We start from the raw sequence: 23,231 nt of genomic DNA on the forward strand, positions 1-23,231 counted from the left end.
TTGTTCTGGAAAACTGTCCGACACCGCAGGACGGGGAAGCGGGGAACCATCCAAGCTGTGTACAGTAAGGATGGGACGTTGTTGACCTCAACTGATGGAGTGTTAGGGCGTTGGAAGGAACACTTTGAGGAACTCCTGAATCCGACAACTCCGCCCTCTATGTTAGAGGCAGAGCTGGAGTATGACGGGGGATTGACACCAATCTCCCGGGGGGAGGTCACTGAGGTCGTCAAACAACTTCACAGTGACAAAGCCCCGGGGGTGGATGAGATCCGCCCAGAAATGCTGAAGGCTCTGGGTGTTGAGGGACTGTCATGGTTGACACGTCTCATCAACGTTGCGTGGAAGTTGGAAACAATGCCGAAGGAGTGGCAGACCGGGGTGGTGGTTCCCCTTTTTAAAAAGGGGGATCAGAGGGTGTGTGCCAATTACAGAGGCATCAGACTACTCAGCCTCCCCGGGAAAGTTTACTCTAAGGTACTCGAAAGGAGGGTCAGGCCGATTGTCGAACCTCAGATTGAGGAGGAACAATGCGGATTCTGTCCTGGTCATGGAACGACGGATCAGCTTTTTACTCTCGCAAGGATCCTGGAGGGGGCCTGGGAGTATGCTTATCCGGTCTACATGTGTTTTGCAGACTTGGAGAAGGCGTATGACCGGGTTCCCAGGGAGTTACCGTGTGTGGTGCTGCAGGAGTATGGGGTGAGGGGGTCTCTACTCAGGATCATCCAATCTCTGTTCTCCCAAAGCGAGAGCTGTGTCCGGGTCCTCGGCAGTAAGTCGGACCCATTTCCGGTGAGGGTTGGCCTCCGCCAGGGCTGCGCTTTGTCACCAATCCTGTTTGTAATATACATGGATCGGATTTCGAGGCGTAGTCGTGGGGGAGGGGGTCTGCAGTTCGGTGGACTAAGGATTGCACCACTGCTTTTTGCAGATGATGTGGTTCTAATGGTTTCATCAGTCTGCGCCCTTCAGCACTCACTGGATCGGTTCGCAAACCGAGTGTGAAGCGGCTGGGATGAGGATCAGCACCTCCAAATCTGAGGCCATGGTTCTCAGCAGGAAACCGATGGACTGTCCACTCCAAGTAGGGAATGAGTCCTTACCCCAAGTGAAGGAGTTCAAGTATCTCGGGGCCTTGTTCTCGAGTAAGGGAACAATGGAGCGTGAGATGGGCCGGAGAATCGGAGCAGCGGGAGCGGTACTGCAGTCTCTTTACCGCACCGTTGTGACGAAAAGGGAGCTGAGCCAGAAGGCAAAGCTCTCTGTCTACTGGGCCATTTTCGTTCCTACCCTCACCTATGGTCATGAAGGATGGGTCATGACCGAAAGAACGAGATCACGGGTACAAGCGGCCGAGATGGGTTTTCTCCGCAGGGTGGCTGGTGTCCCCTTAGGGATAAGGTGAGAAGTTCGGTCATCTGGGAGGGACTCGGAGTTGAACCGCTCCTCCTTCGCGTCGAAAGGAGCCAGTTTAGGTGGTTCGGGCACCTAGTTAGGATGCCACCTAGGCGCCTCCCTAGGGAGGTGTTCCAGGCACGTCCAGCTGGGAGGAGACCAAGGGGTAGACCTAGGACCAGCTGGAGGGATTATATCTCTTCGCTGGCCTGGGAGCACCTTGGGATCCCCCAGTCAGAGCTGGTTGATGTGGCCAGGGAAAGGAACGTTTGGGGCTCTCTGCTGGAACTGCTACCCCCGCGACCGACCACGGATAAGCGGGAGAAGATGGATGGATGGATGTTAATTTATTTGAATGTGTAAATGATTAAAAGCAATTTTCATGTGTGATATTTGAAGTGAATACTTTTATAATTAAGGCCTGGCTGCACCAATAATCTTATGCAACTCTCACTCTATTGTTCAGGTACGGCAAATGTAGTTAAACTGGTAGAGAACGAAAGTAGAGTCAAACCACAGCGAAATAACTGAAGACAGAACATCCAGCAGTCCGGCTGACTTCATGCAAAATGGTAAGTTGGAAATATTTGTATTTTATGTGCGTAATAAGAGATGCAACACTTCATGGTAAAAATACTTTATTCAATTGTTGAAAATGTGTTAAGTAAAGGTTTGTACGTCTTATAATGATCACTATTATTGGTGATGAATGAATTTTATGTAATGCAAGTATAAGCTACATTTTTTGAAGTATGTAACTGCTAGGAAAATATCACTCGACACCAGGTTGAGAATCAATAATCAGGTTCTAGTTTAATCTTGCAAGAAGGAGCAGAGTTAAATCACATACAAAGGATATGATTTAACTCACACAAATGGGGTATGTTGCTCAACTGAGCAGGAAAAAACATCAGGCTTATATAGTCCAAAACATGGAGATAAGAAGAAAGTCGTAAATCGAGGTGGCGCTAATATCAGCCGCGGGTGTCGGAAAGTCGGGTCATCTGCGATGGGACATCTGCGATGGTTCATTTGCGATGGGTCATCTGCGATGGGTCATCTGCGATGGGTCATTTGCGATGGGTCATTTGCGATGGGTCATCTGCGATGGGTCATCTGCGATGGGTCATCTGCGATGGGTCATCTGCGACGTCTTCTGGACTTATAATAAGTGAGATATGTAGGAGATAACAAGTATGGGCCCATCTCCTCATAAAGGTCAACAACCTATATTAAGAATGAGAAAAGTGTTAACATATATGTCGTTTTTTGTTTTATCTCTTGGGAACAATGCCTAAATCAAATACTACTTTCTAATGGTTTATTTTTCTAATAAACCTTGCATTGGGTTAGTCACATAATTCATTCTATTGTGCTTTGTTCTATCTGAATTATGATAAGGAGTTATCACAAGCTGTTTAGTTGTAATGTCTTACAATCCAGACTGTATATAATAAATGTGAGGTAAAGTGTGTCGCCAATGTAACCGGTTAGAACTCAAAGTGGCGATGAGGTCTTAAAATGTATGGAAAGGGTCTTGAAAAAGGTATTAAAAGGTATTAAATGTGACTTCAGGATTCCTGCATATACCCTGAATTAATTAATCAATATTTTTTTATATTATTGTAATGTAGAGACAAGGCTTGTAGTGACAATCTTGTATTGCGTTACAATTATATGTTAAAAAAAAAAAGTCTAAAATGATATTTGGCCTCAAATCATCTGAGGCCTGGCGCCCCCCCCCCCCCCCCCCCTGCGATCTTTAGCGTTTACATCACTTTTTTTGCTTGATTTATGTTGCTTATCTCATGTTTTATTTGGGATATTATGTTTGCTTGTTTTGTTTTATTTTAACTTTTATGTCACCCTGAAGTAATTTTTTTATTCTGTTTTCATGTTTCTGCAGTTTTATTTGAATGTGAAAACACATGATTGAAAACATTATTATGCTAAGATCAATTTCGAAAGAAAAACACAACGTACATTTTATACTGTAATGGCGCATTCACACTGCAGCGCGGAGCTCGCTTTAAGCGTGCCGAGCCGTGTGGGGCCCGTTTTTGGTTGCGCTTCCACTTGGCTTAGTTTTGGCCCGGGGCTACTTTTTCACCTTTTTTCTGGCCCGACTAAATCGTGGTTCTTTCCGGGCCAACAAAGAGGGCTGAGTCGGGCTGAGTTTGCTAAACTAGAGAGAATCGCTGGAAAGGGGGCTACAACTACAACAAGATGAACATATTTGACCGTGATTTAATTGTAATACACGTTTCAAAATGATGCCGAAGTAACAACATACTGATACCGGTTAGTAAAAACCATGAATTAATGCTTTGACAAGTCTGCAGACAGACGGCAGGCGAAACACCTTTTGAAATGCGTGTTTTCTAAATGGAGCTTGGCTAAGCTAACGTTATATATGCTCCGACCGTCCACACTCACAACAACGGCCTATACAGACATAAACAAACCAGCGACTGTATTCGCGATGACACAGGCAGTATGTGGTTTGTACTTTAACTTTTGTCTAGTTTTTTAACAGACATGAGGAGCTGTGAGCTCTGAGGGCTAACAGCTAACGGCTGTGTTGTTTTACTGGGGCGCTCATTGAAGATGACGTCACGGCTCCGCCTACACTGCGTTACTATAGATACTACCCCAGTTCCTAAACTGTAATGTGAGCGCAGCATTAAAGTGAGCCGGGCCTAATAAGGCCTAACCAAACCGAGCGAGGCCGAGCGAGGCCTGCAGTGTAAATGCGCCATAAGGGTGATTAAGGGTTTGATATGATTTCACTGTTGCAGGATGACCTTTTTGAAAGAATAGAGTGATAAATAATCTGACATAGACCCTAACCATGTATTTTATACTTTCCATGACTTTGAGAATGCAGGATAATGTTTAATAATGTTATTTGTAAATAGTCAAATCTTTATTATTTAGTGTTTTTGCTTATTGTTTTGAGTGATTCAACACGTTAACAGCTTTGTCAATATATTTTTTCAGTCTATCTGTTGTTGTCCTAGAAAACCATGAATTATAGGCCTAAGTCTTTATTTACTTTTAATAACACCTAGGGATATTCAAAATATGGAAAATATGAAGGACATATATTTTAAGTCTGTGATTTTAGATTGTACTCTTTACTGTACCATGACTTTTGGATGCTGAAAGATGCTGTTCAGTTGATTCCATTAATACATTTTATTTTGTTATAAAAGTTATTTCTTGTTTTAAGTTATCTGAAAAAAACAAACTCAAATGTTCTAAGGTTTACAAATATTGCAAACTTGTGTTAATTGTTTTGAGAAAACATGGTGAACACAGGACACAGTACATGCATGGAATACCCAAAATTTGGCTTCTTGTCTTGTTAACTGTACCTGTCAATACTCTGCAGCTGAAGCTATTTCATGTTGAATTGTGAATATTCTGAATATTTTATTCGCCTAAACGAGCTCGGCGCTAACCAAAACATGTTTTGCATCAGTGTCTTTATTTTAACCTGAATTTTTCCAGGACCTAAAAAGTAGCAACTGTAATTCTAACATGGTGATATTGTTAAAGACCAAACAAACTTAAACCTGTTATACAATAACAATAAATACTTTTTTGGGGTCGAAGCCAAATACAAAAGGCATTTTTGTTTTGAGTCTGCGTAGATGTATTGCTGATTCCCAGAAGTCAGGTGGATGCTGCCAATAAAAACAGATAAAGAAAATTCCATTCAACCTGTTGAGTTTCACAAAGACAAAAACACTCCACCTTAAAAAGATATGAAAATATGCAGCTGCCATCCTCCCTTTTCTCACGAAATATAAAGACTACATATTCTGTCTGTGATGTTGTTTTTATTCCTTTAGTGGTGGGAGATTAGCGGCTTTGAAAGCAGTGAATGTAGTTTGTGAAGGACACATTTCCTGTTTATTGCAAAGACCTGATGCCTATAGTTTTTACGGCGCATAAATTATGTAAATACATATCAGTCAACATCTGCAGATGTAGGATGGGTGGAGCACCGTACTGTTGCCAATTATTTTATTCCCATTTTCATACAAACAAGGCTTACCAAAACCTATTTGCCTGTTGCCATTAATAAACCTTTCAAAATGTAATTCTTTACATCCTGTTCTTTCCAAACCACATGCAGTCGCCACCTTAAAAAGCAGACCTGCTGATCTGGAAACTTCTGTAATGCCATGATGATTAAAAAGGCCTCCCTTTCTGAGGCTTGGTAGCAGTGTTACAAGGATTTGAACTCTAACGAAAACAACCAGATTTCACCAATCTCTGCATCCCAACCCTGGCATACATTTTCCTTGTTATCAATTTAGAAAATAATGTTGTACAAGAAGTAGTTCACAACTGATATGAACTGAATGTAAATATCATTATTTACAAGTGTGATATTTTTTGGTAATATATCCTGAAACTTGGCCAAAGTTGCCTTTGATAACTTGTTATATTGCTGAGATGTAAAGCCACACTGTCCTGACCCTAATCTGCAAAACAATATTTTTCTTCCAGTTAATTGTTTAAAAAACTCAAATTCTACAAAAAATATTTAACTTTACTTGGTGTAGTTTTTCTGTTTTGTGTTGTAATTCCTTTCTATCCCTTTTTTTATTTGATTATTTACCTTTGTTACCCTACTTTTTAATTAATTACGTTCCCTTTAATCATCTTCAATTCACAACATGATGCTGTACAAGTTGACATTCTGGTTTCCGTTTTTACATTTGTCTGAAATAATGTGTTCATTTAGTTGAATGTGTAAATGGTTAAATGCTATTTTGTTGTGTGATATTTGAAATGAATACCTTTATAATTAAGGCCTGGTTGCACCAAGAATCTTATGCAACACTCACTCTATTGTTCAGGTACGGCAAATGTGGTTAAACCGGGAGAGAACGAAAGTAGAGTCAAACCACAGCAAGAGAACCGAAGACAGAACATCCAGCAGTCCGGCTGGCTAGTCGTTCATGCAAAATGGAGGGTAAGTTGGAAATATTTGTATTCAGTGTGCGTAATAAGAGATGCAACACTTCATGGTAAAATGCTTTATTAAATTGTTGAAAATGTGTTAAGTAAAGGTTTGTACGTTTTATAATGATCACTATTATTGGTGATGCATGCATTTTCTGTAATGCAATATACTACATTTTGTGAAGTATGTAACTGCATGTCAGATACATGTGTTAGTGTAAATAGTACAATATCTTCCGTTGCAATTTAGAAGTATATGTATGAAAATACTTAACTAAAGTTTGACACATTTTAAATTAAGTGGGGTATTTAACGTAAAGTTCAAAGTAAATGGATTATTCAATTTCAGCATTGGATCAGTATCATACTGATTCTGCCACACATAGATAACTTAAATAAACTGACCCATTAGTGAACAAATAAAGTAATTCATTAACCAATACAACTAAATAAATCTATTTTAACATTTTTTTATGTTATTATTCACAAATCATACTTTTAAAATTTTCATTTTGATCATATGTTTTACTTATTAAAAAAAAAAGCCATACTATATAGTGTATTTAGTAGGGATGCCAGTGATTATTCTATTATTAGAATATTTGTTACAGTCTCCATAATCGAATATTATTTTTAAAAATTGATTTTATTTATATATTGTTTTATTATTATTTATGTTTTTTTTTTTCTGGCTTAGTTTCAACCAAAATATAGACTAATGCTAATAATACTAATAGTATTAATAATTGTAAATGGCCATTGGTCACACCACCAGTTTGTTTTACTGTAAACTTGGAGGAAGCCTGCGTGCAGAGCAGACTGCTGCTGCAGCACGCTACACACCGACCCCTTCTCCCTCACACGTGCGACTAAAGATGAACAAAGCGGCAGGTAAAAAGAGTTCAAGGAGCTGCATCATTTTTTTTATTTGTCGTTTATTTTGTTTTTACTGTTAAACATGTTCCAGTAAAGAAAACAACGGAATTCCGCTAATTATCAGCTGTTAGCATGCTAACACACCTATCTAAGATGGTGCTAATGTAAAACCTAAGTATGTTAGCATTTTCACTGTGAACATGTGGGCAAGCTTATGATGAAGAGCACCACTTGGCAATGAATGAATACAATGACATAATAAGTGCAATATATATTTATTATAGTTATTTGTCTGTCTTAGTGCAAACTTCAAGGAGGATTGTCCTGCTGGGAAAAACTGGATCTGGAAAAAGCAGCCTGGCTAACACAATAACGGGAGAGGATACATTCACGATAAGCCATTCTCCAATTACCGAAGTAACTCTGTCTTATTCAAAAACCAAATTAGTCGATGAGAGAAGCATCACATTTATCGACACTCCAGGTTTTTTTGACACATGCGGGTCCGACGAAAGCCTCAATGCCGATATATTGAGGTGCATGACAGAGTGCGCTCCTGGTCCTCATGCTTTTCTCATTGTGCTAAAAGTTGAGAAATTCACAGAGCAGGAAAACGAAGTGATCAAAAAAATACAGGAACATTTCTCTGAGGAAGCCTATAAGTATGCCACATGTGTCTTCACTCATGGCGACCAGCTCCAGAAAGGGTTGAAAATTGAGGAGTTTGTCAGGAAGAACAAAGATCTGAGTGATCTGGTGGAGAAGTGCGGAGGCCGGTGCCACGTCGTCGATAATAAATACTGGAAGAACAACGAAGGAGACGACTACAGAAGCAACCAGTTCCAGGTGGCGAGGCTACTCAAAACACTGGACCAGATGATTGAGGCAAACAACGGATGCTACTACACAAATAAGATGCTTCAAATATTTAAAACAGAAATACAGAAAGCGGAAGAGCACATTAGGCAGTCCCCAAACAACATGTCACAGGAAGAGATTATAACAAAAGCTAAAAGTAATGTTTTTGAACGCTTAGTGATCTTATCTGCAGGCATTACGACAGGGGTAGTGTTGGGAGCTTTCCTTGGTTTGGCAGATCATATGGTTACAGCAGCTGTTGCAAAACTTCAGAGTCCTTCAGATGTTCCGTCACTTGCAGCAACATCAAAAATAGGTGTTTTGTTCGCTGTATTAAAGGGGATGGTGAGTGGCTTCAGGAAAGGATATGAGGCAGCTGAAGGATCAGAAACTGCAAGGGAAGCCGTAGACAAGACAGTAAAGGCTCTCAAGAAGTAATCTGGGGTTATAGCAGAAAATCAAAACAGCAAATAGAGCGTTCACAATTAAAAGAGTAGAGGAGGAGGGGGATGATTGTAAACCATGTTAAACCAAGTAGCTATAAAAATATGTATTATTATTATTATTACATAATAAATAACTCAGGGTAAGGTGATCAAGATGTCACTTCCTGTGAGGTCAGTGTGATTAGTGCTCTGCCACTAAAGGGTAAATAATGGGTTTACTTTTGAGAAAAAATATCACTTTTTTTGCTTGATTGATTTTGCTTATCTCATGTTTTATTTGAAATATGTTTGATTGTTTTGTTTTATTTTAACTTTAGTAAACTGACATTTTTTAAATCTCACCTGAAGTAGTTTTTTTATTCTGTTGTCATGTTTCTGCAGTTTAATTTTAATTTGCAAACAAATTATTTAAAACATTATTTTGCTAAGATTAATTTCTAAAGAAAAACACAATGTACTTTTCATAAGGGTGATTACGGGTTCGATATGATTTCACTGTTGCAGGATGACCTTTTTGAAAGAAGATAGTGATACATAATCTGACATAGACCCTAACCATGTATTTTATACTTTCCATGACTTTGAAAATGCAGGATAATGTTTAATAATGTTATATGTAAATAGTCAAATCTTTATTATTTACTGTTTTTGCTTATTGTTTTGATTGATTCAACTCGTTAACAGCTGTGTCAATCTATTTTTTCAGTCTATCTGTTGTTGTGCTAGCAAACCATTAATTATAAGTCTTTATTTACTTTTAATAATACCTAGGGATATTCAAAATATGGGAAATATGAAGTAAATATATTATAATTCTGTGATTTTAGATTGTACTCTTTACTGTACCATGACTTTTGGATGCTGAAAGATGCTGTTCAGTTGATTCCATGAATACATTTTATTTTGTTATAAACGTTATTTCTTGTTACATGTTATCTGAAAAATAAATAACTGTGTGCTTATAAAAGTGCTTCAGTATTTTAGTTGTTGTGCTACATTTAACTCCAACTGTCATTTTTTAAAATGAAAATATCTAACAATCAGATTGAGTCTCAATCAGACTTTCTAAGGTTTCCAAATATTGCAAATTTGTGTTAATTGTTTTGAGAACAAAAGGTGAACACAGAACACAGTACATCCATGGAGTACCCAACATCTGGCTTCTTGTCTCGTTAACTTTAGCTGTGAATACTCTGCAGCTGAATATGTCTGTTGCCATAAATAAAACACAGTCACCAATCCTAAAACACCATATGAAAAGGTGCGGCCATCACCCTCCATGAAGATGAATGCAACCACTATTACAGAGCAATATACACAAATGCTTTGATTATTAAATATGGATTGGATTAAGAAATAATCATTGGAATATATGCAAATGGTCATCAGCAGAGATATTATGTAAATATTACCCCTTTTCATTGCCTATTGTAAAGTTGATTTAAAAAGTATTTTAAATTCAAAGAGTGACATCTGCTGGCCAATGTTGACAATGCAACACATCTGTACTGTCACGTTTTTTTTCAAATTTAGATTTGGTACTTTAAGTACATTTTGTTTCTTAATTTACTTTTACTTGAGTAACATTTTCATTGCAGGACTTTAACTTGAAACAGAGTATTCCTAAACTCTGGTACTACTCAAGAACAAGATATGTACTTCTCCCACTGTTTGTTTGTAAATGACCCTTGATCAATAAAGTAAAAAAAAAACACAGGTGCTTGAACTCTGCAGCTAACACTCAGTTGCACCAAAGCTAATAGTCCTGCAAAAAAAAAAACTAGTAGGCTATGTGAAGTCTCACAGCTAAGACCAACCATAAACTGTCACCTGAGTGTAGTTTGGTAAGAAAAGTTAATACCTTTACACAACGTCCGAGGGAAGAAGCGTAGCGATTGGACCAGATTCGGTTCTGCTGCTCAAAATGCCTGGACCTAGAAGACGCCCTCACGACCCCCTGCGGACATAACTACTGCAAATACTGCATGGAGGTAAAAGTAGAAGTACCAGTGTGTAGGAATACTCGGTTGCAAGTAAAAGTCCTGCATTCAAAATGTTACTCAAGTAAAAGTTTGCTTCAGATGTTTCGCCACGCTGCATTAAAGGGGATGGTGAGTGGCTTTTGGAAAGGATATGAGGCAGCTGAAGGATCAGAAACTACAAGGGAAGCCATAGACAAGACAGTAAATGCTTTCAAGAAGTAATCTGGGGTTATAGCAGAAAATCAAAACACCAAATAGGGCGTTCACAATTAAAAGAGTAGAACAGGAGGTTGATAATTGTAAACCATGTTAAACCAAGTAGCTACAAATAATATGTATTATTACTATTATTATTATTATTATTATTAATATTATTTTTATATAATAAATAACTCAGGGTAAGGTGATCAAGATGTCACTTCCTGTGAGGTCAGTGTGATTAGTGCTCTGCCACTAAAGGGTAAATAATGAGTGTACATTTTATAACAAATATCACTTTTTTTGCTTGATTGATTTTGCTTATCTCATGTTTTATTTGAAATATGTTTGATTGTTTTGTTTTATTTTAACTTTAGTAATATGGCATTTTTTTAATCTCACCTGAAATAGTTTTTTTATTCTGTTTTCATGTTTCTGCAGTTTTATTTTAATGTGCAAACAAATTATTGAAAACATTATTATGCTAAGATTAATTTCTAAAGAAAAACACAATGTACTTTTCATAAGGGTGATTACGGGTTTGATATAATTTCACTGTTGCAGGATAACCTTTTTGAAAGAAGAGAGTGATACATAATCTGACATAGACCCTAACAATGTATTTTATACTTTCCATTACTTTGAAAATGCAGGATAATGTTTAATAATTGTATTTGTAATCTGTCAAATCTTTATTTAAGTGTTTTTGACTTTTTTTTCAGTCTATCTTTTGTTGTGCTAGCAAACCATGAATTATAAGTCTTTATTTACTTTTAATAACACCTAGGGATATTCAAAATATAGGAAATATGAAGGACATTTATTATAATTCTGTGATTTTAGATTGTACTCTTTACTGTACCATGACTTTTGGATGCTGAAAGATGCTGTTCAGTTGATTCCATTAATACATTTTATTTTGTTATGAAAGTTATTTCTTGTTACATTTTAACTGAAAAATAAATAACTGTGTGCTTATAAAAGTGCTTCAGTATTTTATTTATTGTGCTACATTTAACTCCAACTATCCTTTTTTTTCAAATGAAAATATCTAACAATCAGATTGAGTCTCAATCAGACTTTCTAAGGTCTCCCAATATTGCAAACTTGTGTTAATTGTTTTGAGAACAAAAGGTGAACACAGGACACAGTACATGCATGGAGTACCCAACATTTTTCTTCTTGTCTCGTTAACTTTAGCTGTGAATACTCTGCAGCTGAATATGTCTGTTGCCATAAATCAAACACAGTCACCAATCCTAAAACACCATATGAAAAGGTGCGGCCATCACCCTCCATGAAGATGAATGCAACCACTATTACAGAGCAATATACACAAATGCTTTGATTATTAAATATGGATTGGATTAAGAAATAATCATTGGAATAGATGCAAATGGTCATCAGCAGAGATATATGTAAAGATTACCCCTTTTCATTGGCTATTGTAACGTTGATTTAAAAAGTATTTTAAATTCAAAGAGTGACATCTGCTGGCCAATGTTGACAACGCAACACATCTGTCCTGTCAACATTTTTTCAATTTAAATGTTTCGACTTTGAGTATATTTTGTTTTTATATTTTCATTGCAGGACTTTTATACTTGAAACAGAGTATTCCTAAACTCTGGTACTACTCAAGAACAAGATATGTACTTCTCCCACCGTTTGTTTGTAAATGACCCTTGATTAATAAAGTTAAAAAAAACTCTGATGCTGAATGTTTGCAGAGGTGCATGAACTCTGCAGCTAACACTCAGCTGCTCCAAAGCTAACAGTCCTGCAAAAAACCACAAGTATGTGAAGTGTCACAGCTAAGACCAACCATAAACTGTCACCTGAGTGTAGTTTAAGAAAAGTGAATATGCAGACCGGAGTACTTAAGTAAATGTACTCAGTTACTTTCCACCACTAACTGTGCAACCAACCAACCATACGCTTGCACAAATGTGTACTAAACTAAGTAGATTTAGAAGTACTGTACGTAAGTACTTACTTGAATATTTCCATTTTATGCTACTTTGTACTTCTACTCCACTACAATTCAGATGTGAATACTGTACTTCTACTCCACTACAATTCAGATGTGAATACTGTACTTCTACTCCACTACAATTCAGATGTGAATACTATACTTCTACTCCACTACAATTCAGATGTGAATACTGTACTTTTACTCCACTACAGTTGTGTACCTTTAGTTACTTTGCAGATCTAGATTACATAAAATTCACAAGCTACCCTGAAGTAAATTAAGTAATTATAATATATATAAGTACTCAGGTACAATTCAAACTGCCAGAGTGCAGGAATGCTCTGTTACAAGTAAAGAAATCCTGCAATCAAAATGTTGAAGTCTGCTCTGATTGGGTAGTACTAATTGGTTAGCTGGCTGGCTCTGTGAAGTGTATTTTTTTGGATTATTTGTACAAATATCAAATGCAGACACAACTGCACTGTTTCTGGATCTCTCTTTGAACAGAACACTTGTAAGCAAACACGTGTTAGTTTTAAGTACCATCGGCTTATATCATTTAATAAGTAAGAGATGTTACTCAGGTGCAAGGACACACCTAGCGTTAGTCACACCGCAAACAGCCAGGCGTGGTTTCTTAAAGATTGTCTTGAATCTCAAGAACTTATTGGCTGTAATGTTAAAGAAAATGCACATACACTAATACATCTGATAGTTTTGCTACAATTTATAATTATAATCCTTTAAGTAGATATGAATCTTTTTTCTAAAGTATGACCTTTCAAGCAGGTTTAAAGTTAAAGCTCTGCTGCAGTTATCATAAAATAATGTTTCATCCCTTAAGACTTAAGAGATCTGGGTATATGCCATACATGTTAGAACATATCATTTTTTATAATAAATTAGTTTATAAGTGTTTCGTATTTGTAAGAGAAGTGGTTCTATTATCCACGGATTAATAGATGAGGTATTTGGGAGTTTCCATCTCGTGATATGTATTTGTATTGGCTGCGGTTCAGCCTGCAGAAAGCACCCTGTTGAACAAGTACTGTCTGTTGTGTAAGTACTGTCCCTTTAAGAGTTTGAGTCCAAATAAAAGACAGCAATATTCTGGCAAAATATAACTATAACGGAGATAAGAAAAAGCAAACTGGAGCATTCAAATAAGACTGAATAGCAATGTTTCACTGGCAGTATGAAACTTAGTAATATGATGACTAGAGAGGGTTAGAACATTGCGCTATTTATAACTCATCGTTGGCACAGCAGATCATATCTCTGAATGTTGGAAGATATACAGCTGTCTAGACACACAAATGATGCAGCCCTTGAGTGTATTGTGGCCTTTGCTGGCCTTTCGTGTGGGCTAGCAAAGTACATTAAAGAAAAAACTCTAAAAAAGAAAAACAAGAGAGACGATCAGCTGCTCTGTAACAGGACTTCGGCCCGTCATGATCAAGGTGTCAGGTGACACTGGAGATCAGATATGTACCGAGTCTTAGACGACAAACTTTTGTTATGTTTCAAGGTAACATAGCAACGTATCTGCACAAATGTCTCAACCCAGATCTATTTGGAGTCCTGGAGACAATCTGCATAAAATTGTTTTTTGTTCTGATATCTAAACTAATATGTTGTAGCTTATTTCAAACATGTTTTGACTGACGACACATCTCAGAAATCTACATAAATGAAGCATTACTTCACTGTGGGGTCCTCAGCTAAACAATTTATTTTCTATGCGTTATGTGTGATTGTTGTTATCAGTACTTTTTATATAGCACCCTTCAAACATCCCAAGGTATTTACATTTATGTACCAGGGTTTGCTCTGATACCTCTCGGGTGTATAACTGAACACAGTATCACTGTATGATAACAAACTGTACATTTCTATGTCTGTGAATGACATTATGACAGACAAGAGGAACCCTTTTGTCATACATGCCCCATTATATCACACAAAACATAAATACATATGTATTTAGTTTGATAGAAATGCTTTTAGGTCCAATCTGTGGCAAAGGGAAGGTACAACTTTACTATTTTTTACTAGTACTAGAAAAAAAAGTAGGTTAGTTTTCAAATGGCATTTATTTGTATTTTTTTATTTGTATTGTAAGTATAGACCCCAAACAAAAAGTGCGTTTTGTTCAGATTTGTTATATTCTTTTTCAAATAATTAAGCATTCTGTCAGTTTTTTCTTCATGTTTAGTATTACACAATCCATGTATTCTCTTCCATTGCAGGGTGGTAGCCACAAGGGGCGCAGTGCATCCACCAGCTGCAGACATTAAAAACACTGCCTCACAATTCTGAAGCTCCAGATGTGTGTCTTCACCACAGGGTAAACTATGGATGATTTTTACCAATATCCGGTTTTCTTTGAGTGCCAGAGCCTTCTTCAGGATCAGATGAAGAAAATAGAGAATTATTTCCGTGTTCGGCGGAGATCAGGCGGAGGAGACTGCGGATCTCTGCGGAAAGTGACCGATCAAATCTACAGCATTTCTTTTAAAAATCAGAAAGGTAGGCCATGAGTCAAGCACAATAATGCTTATCAGTCATGTTTTCAATTATATATAACGATCAAATGTCTGTTCTGTTAGAAGCAGCCTATGTTTAAACTAAAATAGTCCATAACTGCGTCAACTCATTGATTTAATTTGATTTACCTTTATAATAAAATAATATTTACTGTCGAGAGTAAACATATGTCACATATAATATGACTCATATAATATGATCACACGGATTCAATATTGATTCCAAGATCCAAACGTAAACAGGGAAACCCCTTAGCTTCATTTTCCCGAAAGCGAAACTTAAAACCTTCATGACTTCTGCTATTATGAGGTTGGTGCGCGTGCGCGTCCGAACATGTTGAACGTTGTTAAAATGATTCATACCTGAACAATTTGGACCGGTAATCATCTGAAAAAAACTTGTACAATTCACATTTGAACTCTGGACCAGCTGGCTATTAAATTAGAACCAGCCGTTGTCTATATTGTCTATATCAGAGGTGGGAGAAGTACTCGGATCATTTACTTGAGTAGAAGTACCAGAGTGTAGGAATACTCTGTTACAGTCAAAGTCCTGCATTCAAAATGTTACTCAAGTAAAATTACAAAAGTTTTAGTATCAGAATACACTTAAAGTACTAATAAGTAATAATTATGCAGATTGGTCCATTTCAAAGTTTAAATGACTTTGTATACTCCAGGGTAGCTTGTGAATTTACTCCTGGTGTAACTAAAGTCTGATTTAAGACTGATTATATTTCAAATCATTAATCCAAATCTGTAAAGTAACTAATAGTATTTAATAGATGTAATGTAGTAAAAGTGCACAATGTACCTGTGAAATGTAGAGGTACAAAGTATCTGGAAATGGAGATACTCATGTAAAGTAAATGTACTTAGGAACTTTACGCCTCAAACTATATATTGTTGTCATTATCAGTCATGTTGAGATACTGTATTATTGGAACACACTGTGTTGGAGTGGGATCAAGTTAAAGTAAAGTTATTCTATTCTCTACCATGGGGAAGAATGTGTCCTGTAGAAAGTTAAAATTGCTGCCTACATTACAATTAAAAACACATTAAATAAGAAAACATATTCAAATATAAACCTGATTACAATGTTATAATTAAGACATACATCTACAAAATATACACATATTATTATATATTAAGTTAAAGTTACACTTTCTCATATGGCAAAATAATAGTTCACTTTCAGCCTTTAACATAAAAATAAGTTGGAGAATGAGGAGAGTATGTATGTAGGTAAAGAAAATAGAGGATTAAGCAAAACTAATACAACCCTCATCCCTATTTTCCTAGTGTCATCAAAGAAAATGCATCTTTTCTTTGTTTGCTAATTAAGGAACTTATTTCCCTCTAACCTCACAATAACTCATGTAACATTTTATTTCTTAGACCAGCAGGCAGTCCTGCAAAAGTCTGTTCATGATGTGGAGGATCTGGTGTTCACTGTCCGAGACGGCCTTGAACTTCCCACATCCTCTCCAAACAAGGTACAGGTATGCACAACATTTCAAATATGTAATTCAAACAACAATTATTTTTTTCCTATTTATAGTCCCCCACTTAATGTAGTTACTACTTCTACATTTGTAGATATGACCATATAAGTACAAGTGTTTAAATGTATATGACAACAGTCCACTGCAATATTTGAATTTCTCTTTTCAACACAGAGCCCCCAGTCGATTCCTGTCTCAATCCCTCCATCAAGTGGTGAAAAATACAAACTGCAACAAAATACTTTCCTCCTTCGTTACCTAAAGGAATGTCCCACAGCTTGGAAAAGATTAGAGAAAGATCTTGCCTCATTGTCCTGCTCTGCTCAGTTGTATCCAGAGGAAGAGAGGGTTTTAGTGAGCTTTTCCACTCAACCTGATGATGAAAATGATATTAGAGATTGGAAAACAGAGGTTGACCAATTCTTTGATGGCTACCTGTGCCACTGTGAGGTGGACCCTTACAAAGTTGTAGCTTTGCTTGAGTCCAGGAACTCTCTTCAGACCACCAATGACGTTAAGGTCTACAGCGAGAATGGGATGGCTGTTGTTGTTGGGCAGCGTTCTCAGGTGAACGCCAAGTTGATGGATGTGGGTGCCTTGCTTGGTAAACAAAAGCCACGTTTACTTGAGAGGCAAACCTGCATTTGTCGACTGGGCGAGGCTAAGCTCCGCCTCCTGTGGAAAGAGATTGAGCACACTTTGCAAAAAGACTTTCCAGGAGTGAAGGTCACGCAGGGAGCTCCAGGTCAGTTGCATTTGAAAGGTTCTGTCGAGGATATTCTTAAGGCTAAAGATTGGATCTCTGATCAGGAGAAGTTGGTGTTCCAAAGGACAGTTTCTGACATGAGCCCACATTTGTTGGCCTTTCTAAAGAAGGCTTATGATGGTCCTGGTGTGCTAGGGGAGTTTTTAGGGGTTGCTGGCAAGGTGGAAGTAGAGTTACGAGACACAGAGCTACGTTTCTTATCCCTTTCTGACAATATTCTTGTTGAAACAGAAAAGGCACTGCAATGTGAGATTAAGGAAGTCAAGATTGATGTTCCTTACTGCTCCGCTGTGCCATCTGAGCTTCAGGAAAAGCTTAAGTCTAAGACAAAGGATTTGAACCAAGTGCAACACAGAGCTCATGTCGTGTTTGGCTCTGACAGCAGTGTGTGCTTACTGGGCCACACCAAAGAGGTTGAAGAGCTAAATGAAGTTGTCATACAGTTTATTTTGGATCAGTCTATTGTGCAAAGTGTAGTCAGTCTGCCTTTTGAAGAGTTAGTGCATGGGTTACCAGTATTTCTGCAGCTGCATGGTTTAGATAATTCAGGGGTTACCTTTAATCCTTTAACATCTTCCTCTCGGCCCATGGTGGTGCTGGAAGGTCCATCCAGCAAAGTGACTGAGGTAAGGAACAGGCTGGGGCCAATTCTGGACTCCCTTGTTCAAGATAGACTCCCCATTGATAACAGAGTAGAGGTGAAGTACCAAACAAGTACTGAAAATAGGGCACCAAGTGATCTGGGGTTCCAGATGGATGCTTCTGGCCAAGATGGAGCAAGAGGAGCCAGTGCTGGAGCTCCTGGAGGGGGTGTCCACGTAGACATCATTCAGGGAACCATCGAGACCCAACAGGTAAGAGAGTAAGCTGTGATTTTAAGAAAATGTTTCAATTCTGGTTTTTGATACAATTTTGTGACGATTATCACATCGGTTTCTGACACGCTGTCAAAAATAGGTTATTGGGGGAATAGTCTCAACCTTAAAAATGTTTAAAGCATAAATGCATATAAACACCATAAGTAATACATTCAATGAGAAAAAACATCTTCTGCTCTCCTCTCAGGTGGATGCCCTGGTATCGCCCATGGTTTTTCATGATCCTCTTTCTACCCGTGTTGGAAACACTTTGTTCCAACATTTTGGGAACCAGCTGACTGCAAGGTTTAGAAAGGAAGCAGATGAAGAAACTATTCCTGGTGACACAGTCCTGGTGGAGGCTCGAGCTGGACTTCAATCTAATGCAGTCATTTTCCTCAACCTCGCTCCATGGAACGAGGATCCGGATGGAGCTGCAGTTGAGGTGAAACAGAGAAGTCTTTTCCATTGTCATTTTTTTTCTTCAGTTTCCCACACCATGAATCAGTATGTCTTTTGTTTAGCCTTAATAATACTGTCTGTCCTTTTCAGGTTCTGAGAATGGGCATTAACAACATCCTAACTTGCTGTGAGGATAGAGGGTTTGGATCAGTTGCCCTCCCTGTACTCGGGGCAGGGATTGCCCTGCGTTTCCCTGACAGCCTGGTAGCAAGGGTTGTCCTGGAGGAAGTTTCTGCTTTTGAACAGAACCGAGCCGGCACGAAACCTCTCCTGGTCCGCATCGTCATCCACCCCGAAGACGAAGACTCTTTGGAGGTAATGGATATAAGTTTGACTTTAAACACGATGCAAACAGGGCAACTATCATCTCAAAAACCTGCTATCTAAAACAAATATTTTTCGAAATCCCACTAATGCATACGAAATAATGAAATGTCCATCTCACAGTCGATTATTGTTGATCAGTATAATGACATGTATTTCTTAAACCATTGAGCAATAAACAGAAGCTACTGTAACAGTTTATATATATATACTATATATTTGAGTTTACATTTTGTCTTCCTTGTCTCTGAAGGCCTTCAAGTCTGCCCAGGAAGCTTCCCAACTCAAAGGATTCACAATGAGGATGAACCAGCATGAGCAAGGTGAGTAAATATATCATGACAGATGAAGTAAAGAATTGGAATTCAGTACTGCGCCATGTTTTTCTTTACTGGTAACTAAACTTTAGTGGTAAGATGTGTTCATAAGTGCATTTTTTTTGTAAATGACTTTGCTTCTGCAAATTATGCACAAAATAAATAGATAATAATAATTCATTTAATTTATTAGAGCGCTTTTCCAAGTGCTCAAAGCGCTTTACATTACCGATTACACATATCAGACATGTAACAGTTATTACTGTGGAAAATACCCAGAGGAGCAAATGAGGGTGAAGGTCTGTAGATGTATTCGTTTGATTGGCTGCTGTGATAACTTTATTACCTTGTTATAGATAAATAAGCAGTGTGATCCCCCCCTTACATCATCCAATCCAATCCAACTTTATTCATTAAGCACTTTAAAACCTCCTCACACAGCTCAGCTAACAAAAAATAAAATAAGTATAAAATCACATAAAAGGTACGAACACAAATCAAACCAGAATAAACGCAACAATTATACAATTAAAATAAAAACAGCCATATAGTCAAAACAATAGACCACTCAACGCAAATAAAAGCATCAATCTACTTTCGAATGCTAAGGAGAAGAGCTGGGTTTTAAGACGGGATTTAAAAACAGACAGTGTGGGAGCCTGTCTGATTAGCAAGGGCAGGTCGTTCCACAGTTTAGGGGCGGCAGCAGAGAAAGCACGGTCCCCTCTGAGCTTTGACTTTGTTGTTGGCACCCTCAGGAGCAATTGATCAGCTGACCTGAGAGTGCGAGTGGGCGTGTAGCTGTGTATCATTGCAGATATGAGCAACCTCATGTAATCTTTAAGTAGTCATTTTGTATTTAAACCAAACTGCACACTATGTTTGGGTTACTGTTTCCAGAAAAGCCTAAAAAAAGCAACTCTTTGAAATGTAATTAATGCAAACAAGCAGGAGGCAAATGTACTGAACATAATTGTAATGTCTTTAGGTCCAACTCCAACAAGGATTGTCCTGCTGGGAAAAACTGGATCAGGGAAAAGCAACCTAGGAAACACCATATTTGGAGAGGAATTGTTCACCACAAACAATTCTCCCAACTCTGGAACAAGGAAGTGTCAAGCAGAAACCACATCTGTCAACGGAAGAAGCCTCACTTTGATCGACACTCCTGGTTTCTTTGACGCATGCAAGTCGGAAGAGGACATGAAGCCGGAGATAGTGAGTTGTATCACAGAGTGCGCTCCTGGGCCTCATGCTTTTCTCATTGTGCTTAAAGTGGAGAAGTTCACAGAGCACGAGCAGGCTGTCATCACTAAAATATGCGAGTATTTCTCCGAAGATGTTTTGAAATATGCTGTGATTGTCTTCACACACGGTGAACAGCTTGAAGGGAGGACAATCGAGGAATTTGTCGAACTGAATAAGAATCTGAGCGATCTGGTGAAGAAGTGCGGCGGCCGCTGCCATGTCACGGATAATAAGTACTGGAAGGACAACCAGCAGGAAGAATACAGGAGCAACCAGATCCAGGTGGAGGAATTGCTCAAGGCAATAGACAATATGGTGAAGGACAACAATGGAAGCTTCTACACCAATGTGGTGTTTCAAGAAGTGGAGAAATACATTTGCACAGTTGAGGAGTATATCAAACAAGACACGTCGTCGGGAAACCTGCCATTGGAAGTGATCAGAAAACAGGCTAAATCCATAGTGTCTGACAAGCTGTTGATCCAACTGGCAGGTGCAACAACAGGAGCATTGTTAGGCGCTTTGTGTGGGGTTGCATTTATGGTTGGGCTTGTGATCACAGCCCTGCATAGCGCCGGAGGATTCATGAATGTCCTGAAACAGATGAAAGTATTGAGAGGGACTGCAGCAGTAGGCGGAGGAGGCCTGGGAGTTGCTGGAACAGTTTTAACTGTAGCTACAACTGGGTTCGCTGTAACAGGGGGAGTGGTAGGTGGAATGATCGGATTGGAGGCAGCAGAGGGAGCTAAAACACCAATGGAGGCAGTCGAGATGTCATATAATGCTGTCATGAAAAAAGCAAATGATGTTATAGAAAAAGGGAAAGATCATTTTAAGGGGAAATAACGACCTTTTGAGGGCGTGTTTCTGGTTCTTTAGCTGCTCAATGCACTTCTATGTTCATAAGCAGGTAGAGAACAGTGGGTTTATCACAACTTTATGAATAAAACCACTTTCTGCCCAGGCTAGAAACAAGCTTGATGAGAGTAAGCGAGAGTGGTGGAAAGTAACTAAGTACATTTACTCAAGTATTGTACTTAAGTCCTTTTTTTTTTACATAATTGCACTTTACTTGACTCTTTCCATTTAACACTTCTTTATGCCTATGCTGCATTTAAGAAGTAAAATATCATACTTTTTATTCAACTACATTTATTTTGACACTTGTTTACTTGGTATATATAAAAACTCTTGATTTGCTGCTATGACATAATGCAGTACGGTAGTACTAATCAACACAGTGTTTCAAGTATCAATGCTAAAATACTCTTACAAACAGTATAATAATAATGAAGACATCCATTCTGCCTAACAAGTACTTTTACTTTTGATACTTGAAGTAAATTTAGCTGATAATATTTCTGGACTTGTAATTGTAATTCTGAAACTGGTCATTGTGTAACATCAGTAAAAATATAAATAACTGATTTTTATTTGTAGTGGAGTATTTTGAGACATAAGTGTTTGTACTTTTAAAGTTTCTGGCTACTTTTCCAACAATGATTAGCGGGTCAGAAAACCAAAATAAGCGTAAAAAGGCTGAGGGAACAAAAAGAGTTGGGTAATAATTATTTGTGTGTTTGACGCTAAGAGTACTTACTACTCATGCATATACTTATGCAACTTGATTCATTGTTAATATTACACAAATGCACAAGGGAATAATATCTAGGCACTGACGAACACAACTTGATCTAAACAATACAAGCATAATAGGTGGAGGTAATCGTTTATTTCAAAGCGTCAAATCTCTGTACTCATTTGTAAATAAAGTCAAAATCGTTATAATATAATATAAGTGGGCTTATGCAATCTATATAAATATGTTCGTACTGCATTTATGTTCAATTATCTGACAGTGGGGTTTTGAATCTGGACAATACGTCAAGGTGTGGGATAATGATTGTCTTTTCTTTTCTTTGACATGTTTTTCTATATCATGATGCAACTATTTTCTGTTATAAATCTGTCTTTCAACAATAAAAGCAGTGATTGCACACAACCTTTCTCATGTGTCCATTTTGTTTGACTAGTCATGGTGAAAGTACATTAATTCCAAGTACTGTGCTTCCATAAATCAATGTTCTGCTGCATTGTGTTATGCCAATCTACCTTCAAGAAACAAATATCCTACTACAATTCTATGTTAACTTTAAAACAATTACAATTAAAAATACAAACTATAACTAGCAATAGTTGTTGAAATTCAAAAGCTGCTTGGCAGTATATAAAAAATAAACTAAAACTTTTCCGACAGCACCAACATAAAAGATAAGAGGATCAATCAATATGGATGAATTATGATAATTCAATAATATATATATATAACAAGTTATTTTGAAATAAGCTCGTGTGGAGAGAGTAGTAGTTCTACTGTTTGTACCTCAATTACATTTGGATGCGAATACTTTTGTACGTTTATGTTAAATCTTGCATGAGGGACTTTCACTAAATTATTTTTTATTAAAGTATTTTTTACACCGTGAAATA

General features: G+C 37.8%; 2 protein-coding genes across 4 annotated transcripts; both read left to right on the forward strand.

The window, feature by feature from the left end:
* Nucleotides 1-1,745: 1,745 nt before the first annotated feature.
* Nucleotides 1,746-9,525, forward strand: LOC307030903 (GTPase IMAP family member 7-like). Of its 2 annotated transcripts, XM_079667537.1 has the most exons (3): nucleotides 1,746-1,970; nucleotides 6,273-6,388; nucleotides 7,556-9,525. In XM_079667537.1, exons 2-3 carry the CDS (start codon nucleotides 6,382-6,384, stop codon nucleotides 8,548-8,550), a joined length of 1,002 nt encoding a protein of 333 aa, XP_079523663.1. In that variant the 5' UTR covers nucleotides 1,746-1,970; nucleotides 6,273-6,381; the 3' UTR covers nucleotides 8,551-9,525. The 2 variants fall into 2 exon arrangements, with proteins under 2 accessions (XP_079523663.1, XP_079523662.1); XM_079667536.1 differs by lacking the exons at nucleotides 1,746-1,970; nucleotides 6,273-6,388 and adding an exon at nucleotides 7,180-7,269.
* Nucleotides 9,526-14,950: 5,425 nt separating this feature from the next.
* Nucleotides 14,951-22,743, forward strand: LOC307032202 (uncharacterized protein). Of its 2 annotated transcripts, none has more exons than XM_079670037.1 (7): nucleotides 14,951-15,242; nucleotides 16,661-16,764; nucleotides 16,942-18,387; nucleotides 18,599-18,835; nucleotides 18,943-19,167; nucleotides 19,430-19,499; nucleotides 20,482-22,743. In XM_079670037.1, the coding sequence occupies exons 1-7, from the start codon at nucleotides 15,068-15,070 to the stop codon at nucleotides 21,585-21,587; spliced, it is 3,363 nt and encodes a 1,120-aa protein (XP_079526163.1). In that variant the 5' UTR covers nucleotides 14,951-15,067; the 3' UTR covers nucleotides 21,588-22,743. The 2 variants fall into 2 exon arrangements, with proteins under 2 accessions (XP_079526163.1, XP_079526164.1); XM_079670038.1 differs by having other exon boundaries at nucleotides 16,661-16,758.
* The last annotated feature ends 488 nt before the right edge of the window (nucleotides 22,744-23,231 follow it).

The sequence above is a fragment of the Notothenia rossii genome (assembly GCF_949606895.1).
Source record: "Notothenia rossii genome assembly, chromosome: 3".
Taxonomy (NCBI): domain Eukaryota; kingdom Metazoa; phylum Chordata; class Actinopteri; order Perciformes; family Nototheniidae; genus Notothenia; species Notothenia rossii.